At 36.1% G+C, this 9,912-nt stretch overlaps 1 protein-coding gene across 1 annotated transcript; it reads left to right on the top strand.

The window, feature by feature from the left end:
* Positions 1-1,438: 1,438 nt before the first annotated feature.
* LOC101253122 (CBL-interacting protein kinase 2-like) lies at positions 1,439-4,135 on the top strand. The gene is given in 3 exon segments (XM_010327914.4): positions 1,439-1,592; positions 2,214-3,498; positions 3,501-4,135. Coding segments are annotated over 2 exon segments (1,419 nt in total). The 5' UTR covers positions 1,439-1,592; positions 2,214-2,549; the 3' UTR covers positions 3,971-4,135.
* The last annotated feature ends 5,777 nt before the right edge of the window (positions 4,136-9,912 follow it).

Below are 9,912 nucleotides of genomic sequence, written 5' to 3'. Positions count from 1 at the left end.
GGAATAATGCACAAGTACATCCTCAATCTATGTTTGAAATCTCAGAAACATACTTTAGGTCCTATTACCCCTTGAACTATTCTATAAATAATTTTCTATCGCGTTTCAACCTACGTTGCACTAGGGCCCAATGATGATTGATTTTTTTTTTCAAGCTAGTGTCACTTATATCGAAAAGGAATAGAAAATTACTAATAAAATAAGTTCTGGGAGTCATAGGAACTTAGTATAGTATAAATATGTCTCTGTGATTTTGGGCATAAGTTGAAAAGATAATTATGTATCTTCCTTAAGTTAAATAAAAGGAATATTATTTTAACCAAAGTGAAAAAAAACCCTATGAAATAAGGGAGAAAATCATTCACAGTCCTCTATCTTTGCTTTTAAGTAAAAACTACCTCTGATTTTTTCTTTTAAAAAAAATTAATCTACGTTCTTTTGATGAACAAATAAATAATCTTTTTCGGGAAAGGGAAAAAAGGAAAATAAATTAAATAAACAATGGCCAGGGATAAGATCTACCTCAATTGTCATCATTAACCACATATATATATTAAAAAGTAAATTTTATCACAATGATGATTTATTTTTTGCAAAGAATTGTCCTATATTCAATGTTCATTCATGCATATCATAATAATAATTATTATCTTTCTATAATGGACAAAACCAATATGGTAAACAAATAATGAATATCCTAATATATAATTTGTCTATATACCTATACTACTTGCCTGTATCTGGTGGCAATTACAGTCCCATTCTATTTAACCATTCAGATATTGTCATTTCTATAATTAAAAAAAAATATCTTTCCTTCTAAAATTGTTCACATTCTGTATTTTACAGCTAATCTGATCAAATATAATATACTATCAAATCATTAAATAAAATATAAATTTTATTCTAATTTATGTAAATGAATTTTGACTGACATGAAGTTAAGAGGGAAAACGACCTTTTAAAAACATTTGAAAATAAAACATAAATTTCAATAATCATAAATTATTTCATTGAGAGTATTTTTTTTATTATTAAGCATCTCATCATATACAAAATTAAAATTAAAAATACCAAAAAAAGAATATTTTTTTATCAAACGAAATTATTAAAAAAAATATTCTTTTTGTGCGAGTTTATATTACTTATTTTCTTTTTTGGTCATTTTTAGACCGTAAAAAAAGGATATCTTTTTTTTATATTAAGTAAAATATTTCTTTTACCTTTAATGAAATAATTTATAACAACTCAAATATCTTTTACTCTTTTAAATCATAAAATTTTAAAAGTTTTAATTTTTTTCTTATATTTCATACTTAATAAAACTAATTCACGTAAAATGGTACTGACAGGATAAATAAGTTGAAAAAGATGGAGTAATTTGTTAAAGATACCTAGTCATGATATGACAATTTTAAAAATTATCTAGTGCTACAATTTAGATATGGGGATTGAGGGTTTATCATTTTAAATATAGCAGAGCAGGTATAAAAAGCCCATACCTTTTTTCCATTTTATGCGTCAGCCTCAATATTTTCAAAAATACAATTGCTCATCTGTCTGCCTTCTTTCAGTATTTTTTCAGTTTTAAGGTAAGTAGATTCACCATTTTACATTCCCATCTATTTGATATTCTATATGTTTCTGCACTTTGTTTACTATGTATTGTATGCTTTATTCATTTTGGAAAAAGTTTGTCTTTTCGATATTGGTTTTCCGTAGTCCAATTTTTTCTCAAAAGTTCAAAAAGTAAAGAAGAGTTAAAAAAAAAGAAAGAAATAAGATTGGGTGTTAAGAGTAATCCCATTAATGAAAACCTTTTAACTATAAACTAGTTGGTTCATTTATTTATTTATTTTTGTGAAATTTGCTGTCTCAAGATTCAATTTTTATTTAAAAATTATGCTAATACAACTTTTTTTTTTCTCTAAATCCATTTAATTGAGCATTCTGTTTTTCTTTTAATTTCTTGATCTTGATTGGGGGCGGAGCCAACGTTCGAACCGTAGTAATTTTGGCTCAAATAAATGTATTTGTATGTAAAAAAAATGGAAATTGGTAGCTCAGTTAGTTAACAACCTAAATTTTCACTGTGTTGGTGAAAGTTTGATTCCCCGCATTGTAATCGTCTCCCCATTTCCCTTTAATTAAAAGCAAATTGTCATTTTCAGTTTGAAGTGTATTCTTAGCTACCTTTTTTGAATTTTATTCAGGTAAACATAAACATTGGATTGTTACAAGTTATAGGATCTTCTTCAGTATTCTCTAGTTTATTAAAAGGACCAAGGAATGCTGAAAGATGTGCTTAAGAGCTACCAAGTCTTTCTCTGAGATTGAAGTTCTGTTGGAGCTATTCTCTAAATTTGATGAGTTTGCATCATTGGTCCCAACTTCGTCCACGTTCACTCATCAAATGTCAAAACTGACTAGATTCTTTCATGTTCTAATTGTATCGTATGACAATCTTAGTGAAGATGGTTGATTTGTTCACTTCTTGTTGTGTTGAAAATAGCTAGTTATTTGTTTACTCGGAATTTGTTGAAGTTGAGATGGAGAGTAAGAGGAGTAAGGGGAGTAGTATACTAATGGAAAGGTATGAGTTAGGGAGATTGTTAGGACAAGGCACCTATGCTAAGGTCCATCATGCGAGAGACGTCAAGACTAGCATGAATGTGGCTATTAAGATTATTGATAAGGAGAAGATTGTAAAAGTTGGGATGATTGATCAAATCAAATGCGAGATTTCAGCGATGAAATTGGTTAGGTATTCTAATATTGTGCAGCTCTATGAGGTGATGGCCAGCAAAAAGAAGATTTATTGTGTAATGGAATATGTCAAAGGAGGCGAGTTGTATAACAAAGTGAGTAAAGGGAAGTTAAAGGAAGATGTTGCAAGGAAGTTATTTCAGCAATTGATTAGTGCTATTGATTTCTGTCATAGTAGAGGTGTTTATCACCGAGACCTAAAACCGGAGAATCTATTGCTTGATGAAAATGGGAATCTAAAGATTTCAGATTTTGGATTGAGTGCCCTTGCAGATTCGAAATGCCAAGACGGTTTACTTCATACTAAATGTGGGACACCAGCTTATGTTGCACCAGAAGTGATAAGCAAGAGAGGCTATGATGGTGCGAAAGCTGATATTTGGTCATGTGGGGTGATATTATATGTCCTTTTGGCTGGATATCTCCCTTTCCAGGATTCAAAATTAACGGAGATGTACAGAAAGATCGGTAAGGCTGAGTTCAAATGTCCTAACTGGTTCCCTCCTGATGCTCGCAGGCTGATATCAAAAATATTAAATCCAAATCCTAGCACAAGAATTTCCATTTCTAAGATAATGGAGAATTCTTGGTTCAAGAAAGGGTTGCAGCTGAAACCTATAATCGCTGATGCTGACTCAAAGCCTGAAGAAGCAGCAATTGATGATGCAGTTTTTGGTATCGGTGAGAGTACCGACTCAATAACAGAACCAAAGCCAGAACTGGTCAAGCCTGCACATTGAATGCATTTGATATTATATCTTTCTCAACAGGTTTTGACTTGTCTGCCTTTTTTGAAGAAAGAGATAAAAAGAGGGAAGTTATATTTACATCAAAGCAACCGGCGAAAACAATCATCTCAAAGCTAGAGGATGTAGCTAGGCGTTTAAAGTTGAAGGTGATGAAAAAGGATGGAGGGTTATTGAAGTTGGAAGGATCTAAAGAAGGAAGAAAAGGGGTGTTGTCTATTGATGCAGAAATCTTTGAGGTAACTCCAAATTTTCACTTTGTTGAGATGAAGAAATCGAATGGAGATACGATAGAGTACAAGAAGACGATGATGACGGATGTAAGACCAGCATTGGAAGATACTGTATGGACTTGGCAAGGTGACGAACCGCGTCCTCAGCAGCTAGCAGAGGAAGAAATTTTGCAGACTTATCAGGGGTACTCATTTGACAATAATTCACCTCAGAAGAATGCATAATAGAGAAGTTTAATTTTGATGTAACTTGATCTCCTTCCATTTTCTGTGCTATTAATGATGTGTTTATATTTGAATAGTAGAATATCGAGTCCACCCCATAATTTCTTTTATTAAACCAATGGGTAGTTTGCTGAAGCTTAATTAGCTCTACTACTTTTGAAGCTCCAGCTCTTCTGTTCTTTGCATCTTCCTCATCGACGTTCTATGATGAGTGTTTCTATATTTCCTTAATCTTTTGCTCGTTCTGCACTTTCTTGTTAGCTGTTCTTTTGAGTTCCTACAAGAATCCTTAGGTACATATAGAAGAATGAGCACCTATGTAGTGCTAATACCACACACTATATTTGTTCCCGATTGTTGGATGATAGAGGGTATCCTCCGTATCGAGATTTGATCCATTAAGATCTTTAAGATAATTATTGTAATATAGAATATCATATCTATGATTCTTTCTCCTTTTGTAAAGCTAGTTCTGGAAATGGCACCTAGGGGGGCTGTTCAAAACCGAACCGAAACCGATAAAAAAGTTATTGGTTTATAGTATTGGGTTATTAGTTTAGTGGTTTTGATAACGAATGAAGATGGATGAACAGGCACTTGAGCCTGTAACTGATGAAATTTGGGGAAAACATGGAAGCGGTCACTATACCAGGGGGGAGGGGGCAAGACATGACCGCGACTTAAGAAAAAAGTACCCTCAACCTGCGCCTTTGAGTTGAGGCCGTTGGCGGCGCAGAACGAACTAATCCGCTTCACCTATGAGAATTTCTACCAATTCTTCTTTTATTCATCAAAGCTCATCCTAATCTCCGTCGAGATTACTGCCTTAGCCCTGTCCTATCATCTATATATTTGATTCTCTTTTATTATCGGGTTATCGGTTTAAAGTTTTTTATTAACGGGTTAACCGATAACCCGATAGTAAATTAAATAACTATATTTAAACCATTTTGTATATAAAGTCTTCGACTTAAAATTCAATTTCCTACTTTTATTTTTGGTTGTCTCAAACACTTGATTATTTTACAATGTAAAAGTGTTTGCTTTTGAGCAAGATGTAACTTGTGAACTCAAGTGCATGCTTTATTTGGTTTATCACCTTGTTTCTAAGTAATTTTCAATATTTTTTCTTTTGTGTCAAATTTTAACGGTTAAATCTGTAACCGAACCGATAACGATCAAAAATTGATAAACCAATAACCGATAAGCCAATATCTTAATGATTCTATAACGGTTTAGCATCTCTACAAACCGATAACCAATAAGCCAACCCGATAAACTTCAAAATTGAACCGAACCGACCGATACACACCAGTGCATCACACGTTTATTCTTTATTATCATACAAATGTGTATAGGTCTAATCTAACGTTGATAATTATCAATTACATTTTTCTTTTGTATATGTTGTTCTGAGCAAATATAATAATGCTAATTATTTTTTTAAATTTAATTTTGATTATTTGTCTGCAAAATAAGAAGTGTTGAAAATATGTAAATTCTTGCTCTAAATTTAAGAAATGGACGTAAACAAAATTAATAAAGACAAAAGATAAATATATATTTACCATATTAATGAGGAAAAAAATACCAATAAATTGATTTTACATAAAGTTATAATAACTATAAGATGATGAAACACAAAAGTGAAGTGGACTAATATTTTTTGTTCACTTTATATAAGAGACCATACCAAAATCTAGATGGAAATAACTGCAATAAAAAAACCTATCGTAAAATACAAAACCAATACATAAAGTGCAAAGATATATACACAAAAAAAGGAATGATAATTTTGAGCAAGATAACAATGTCACGACCAAAATCCGGGCCGCGACTGGCACCCACACTTACCCTCCTATGTGAGCGAACCAACCAATCTAAACCTTAACATTTCAATGTAACATCAACAGAAAATAATGCGGAAGACTTAAACTCATTAATAAAAACCAATTCAATAACTATCAATATTCAACATCTATTATTTCCAAAACCTGGAAGTCATCATCACAAGAACATCTACTTTAAACTACTAATTCTAAGAGTTTCTAAAAGCTAAAAATACATAAGAAGCTAGTCCATGCCGGAGGTTCAAGGCATCAAGACATGAAGGAGAAGATCCAGTCCAAGCTAGACGCGTTAGCTCACCCTGAAGATCCGGTGTGACGAAGACTGGCTTGAGTTACTGTTGAGTCGAAGATGACGGCACGTTTGCTGCACTCCACAAATAACAAGAAGAAAAACATAAAAGTAGGGGTCAATACAAACCACGGGTACTGAGTAGATATCATCGGCCAACTCAAAATAGGGAACAATATGTATTAAGCAATATCATAAAATCAACTAATATCCTTAACATGCAGCATTTATAGTTACCATAACCCTTGGTTACAACACCAAGCACATCAATGAGGACTCACACCTCCTCATCATACTCATTTGGGAATTTAGTTCATTAGATTGGATATATTATCATATTTCAAGATTCATTATCTTTATTCCCCTCGTGTCGGTACGTGACACTCCGCTCCTCAATATACTATCCTGGTACCGGAACGTGGCACCCGATCCAAATTCTATCCTGGTGTCGAAACGTGACACTCCGATCCTTATATACTATCCTGGTACCGGAACGTGACACCCGATCCATATATATTCTATCCTGGTGTCGGAACGTGACACCCGATCCATATTCTATCCTGGTACCGAAACGTGGCACCGGATCCATATTCTATCCTGGTGTCGGAACGTGACACCCGATCCATATTCTATCCTGGTACCGGAACGTGGCACCCGATCCATATTCTATCCTGGTGTCGGAACGTGACACCCGATCCATATTCTATCCTGGTACCGGAACGTGGCACTCGATCCCCTAATCTCACTACTTTCATTCATCAAGCCTTCTTTCATACCAAGGCATCATCATTATCAAAGTAGATTAGGGTTTCTTTTCAAGATTTGGGATTCAATAGCTTCATCATGCTTATTTATTCATAATTACATAATCACATCATTCATGCAAGCATACAATTAAGCATATAGAAGGGTTTACAATACTACTAACACATATCATTCACTATTAAGAGTTTACTACGAATAGCATGAAATAACCATAACCTACCTCCACCGAAGAATTGAAATCAACAAGCTATCTTCTCAGAATCCTTGCTATCCTCTTCGTTTCTCTCTCTTTCTACTCGTTCTCTTTCTTTTTCTGTCTCTTTTTGTTCTTTCTTATTTTTCTTATTCAAACCCTCTTTCTTTTACCCTAATTAGTATATAATTAAGAATCAAAGATGGCAATAATACCCCACTAATTAACTTAGGGTTACCTCTTTTAACCCCCAAGAATTTGAGTTATTAATATAAACCCACGAAATCTATAATTAAGGAAAGAATAGTCCCAAAACGTCCCTTAAAACGTGTAAGGAAATCCGATTCTGCCTGGGATTTGCGCAAGCTGTGACGGGCCGTCGTGCCTGCGACGGTCCGTCCTGCAGGTCGTCGCAAAGTTCAGAGAATGGATTTTCACTGAAGTCTCCGTGACGGTCCGTCACGCCTTTGACGGTCCGTCCTGCCATTCCGTCACGAAGTTCAGAGAGTCAATTTTCAGTACCCAATTTCAGATTTTCCAAGTGTTTTGAAACGAGACCCTGCGACGGTCCGTCGTGCTCTTGACGGTCCGTCGTGGGATCCGTCGCTTCTGCCAGTTTTTCCAGAATTGAAGTCTGTTGCTCAAAACAACTAAACAGGTCATTACAATAGATACCAATTTACCCATCGTTCGTCCCCGAATGATCAAAAGAAGGAAAACAAGGGCGAAAAGGAGTACCTGAATCTGTAAACAGATGTGGGTATTTTTCTCGCATATCCGCCTCCTTCTCCCAAGTGGCTTCTTCAACGGCTCGATTCTTCCATTGCACCTTGATGGATGCAATCTCTCTTGACCTCAACTTGTGAACTTCTCTATCTAAAATAGCAACAGGCTCCTCCTCACAAGACAAGTTCTCATCAAGCAAAATTGAATCCCAACGGATGATGTAGTTTCCATCCCCATGGTATCTTTTCAACATCGACACATGGAATACCGGGTGTACTCCGGACAGCCCTGGAGGCAAGGCTAACTCATAAGCCACCTCCCTTCTCATTTACTTCTAATCTCATCAAGTCGTTAGCTAGAGTTTGAACCTCTCTAGCCAATGGGCGTCTTAGAAGCTTGCAAGTGAGCTAGACTTCCCATGCTTCCCGCCTTCCTACTTAAAGCATCCGCTACAACATTTGCCTTTCCCGGATGATACAAGATAGTGATATCGTAGTCCTTTAGTAACTCCATCCATCTCCTCTGTCTTAAGTTCAAATCTTTCTGAGTAAAGACATACTGTAGGCTACGATGATCCGTATAGATCTCACACTTAACCCCATACAAATAGTGTCTCCATTGCTTTAATGCAAACACCACCGCAGCCAATTCCAAATCGTGGGTCGGATAGTTACGTTCATGCACCTTTAGTTGCCTTGAGGCATAAGCAATCACACTCTTCTCTTGCATTAGTACTGCACCCAAACCAGAATAGGATGCATCACAATAAACAATGAAGTTCTTACCCTCTACTGGCAAGGTAAGGATAGGTGCGGTAGTCAACAAAGTCTTGAGCTTCTGAAAGCTTTCCTCACACTCATCCGACCATACAAATGGAACATTCTGCTTAGTCAAGTTCGTCAATTGGGAAGCAATAGAAGAGAATCCCTTGACAAATCGGCGGTAGTAGCTAGCTAACCCAACAAAGCTCCTTATTTCTGACACATTAGTGGGTCTTACCCAATTCTTCACTGTTTCAATCTTAGAAGGATCCACCATCACTCCTTCCTTAGAAACCACGTGCCCCAAGAAGGACACTGCATCTAGCCAAAACTCACACTTAGAGAACTTGGCATAAAGCTTTTTCTCCCTTAACATTTCCAATACCAATCTCAAATGCTCTTCATGCTCCTTCTTGCTCTTTGAGTATACCAATATATCATCAATAAATACGATCACGAAGAGGTCCAAATATGGCTTAAAAATCCCGTTCATCAAGCTCATGAACGCAGCAGGGGCATTCGTTAGACCAAAAGACATCACTACAAATTCGTAATGCCCATACCTCATTCGAAAAGCAGTCTTTGGCACATCCGTTGCCCGTATTTTCAATTGATGATAATCGGATCTCAAATCAATCTTAGAGAAGACACAAGCACCTTGTAACTGATCGAACAAGTCATCAATGCGGGGAAGAGGATACTTGTTCTTTATGGTTACCTTGTTTAGTTGTCTGTAGTCTATACACATTCGAAAACTCCCATCCTTCTTCTTTACACACAAAACCGGAGCACCCCAAGGAGATGCACTTGGTCTAATAAAGCCTTTGTTCAATAACTCTTGAAGTTGTGCTTTTAACTCTCTTAACTCCGCGGGAGCCATTCTATAAGGGGGTATAGAAATGGGGCGTGTGCTCGGTTCGAGATCAATACAGAAGTCAATATCCCTATCCGGTGGCATACCAGGAAGATTTGCAGGGAACACATCCAGAAACTCACGAACTACTGAAACCGACTCAATCGAAGGTACTTGGGTAGTGTCATCCTTGAGATGTGCAAAGAAAGCTAAACACCCTTTACTAATCATTTTCTTAGCACGAAGAAAGGAGACGATGCGGACCGGATTGGAAGTGTAGTCACCCTCCCACACTAACGGGTCTGTCCCAGGCTTGGCTAACGTCACCGTTTTAGCATTACAATCCAAGATTGCAAATTGCGGAGAAAGCCAAGTCATACCCAGAATCACATCAAAATCATCCATTTCTAAGATAACCAAATCTACATAAGTGTTGCTCCCCACAAAGTTTACCAAACAAGACCTATATACCTTTTCAACTACCACAGACTCACCCACCGGAGTA

Source organism: Solanum lycopersicum, chromosome 9 (assembly GCF_036512215.1).
Source record: "Solanum lycopersicum chromosome 9, SLM_r2.1".
Taxonomy (NCBI): domain Eukaryota; kingdom Viridiplantae; phylum Streptophyta; class Magnoliopsida; order Solanales; family Solanaceae; genus Solanum; species Solanum lycopersicum.
Note: the sequence above shows the minus strand (reverse complement) of the source record. Positions and strands in the feature narration are given on the sequence as shown.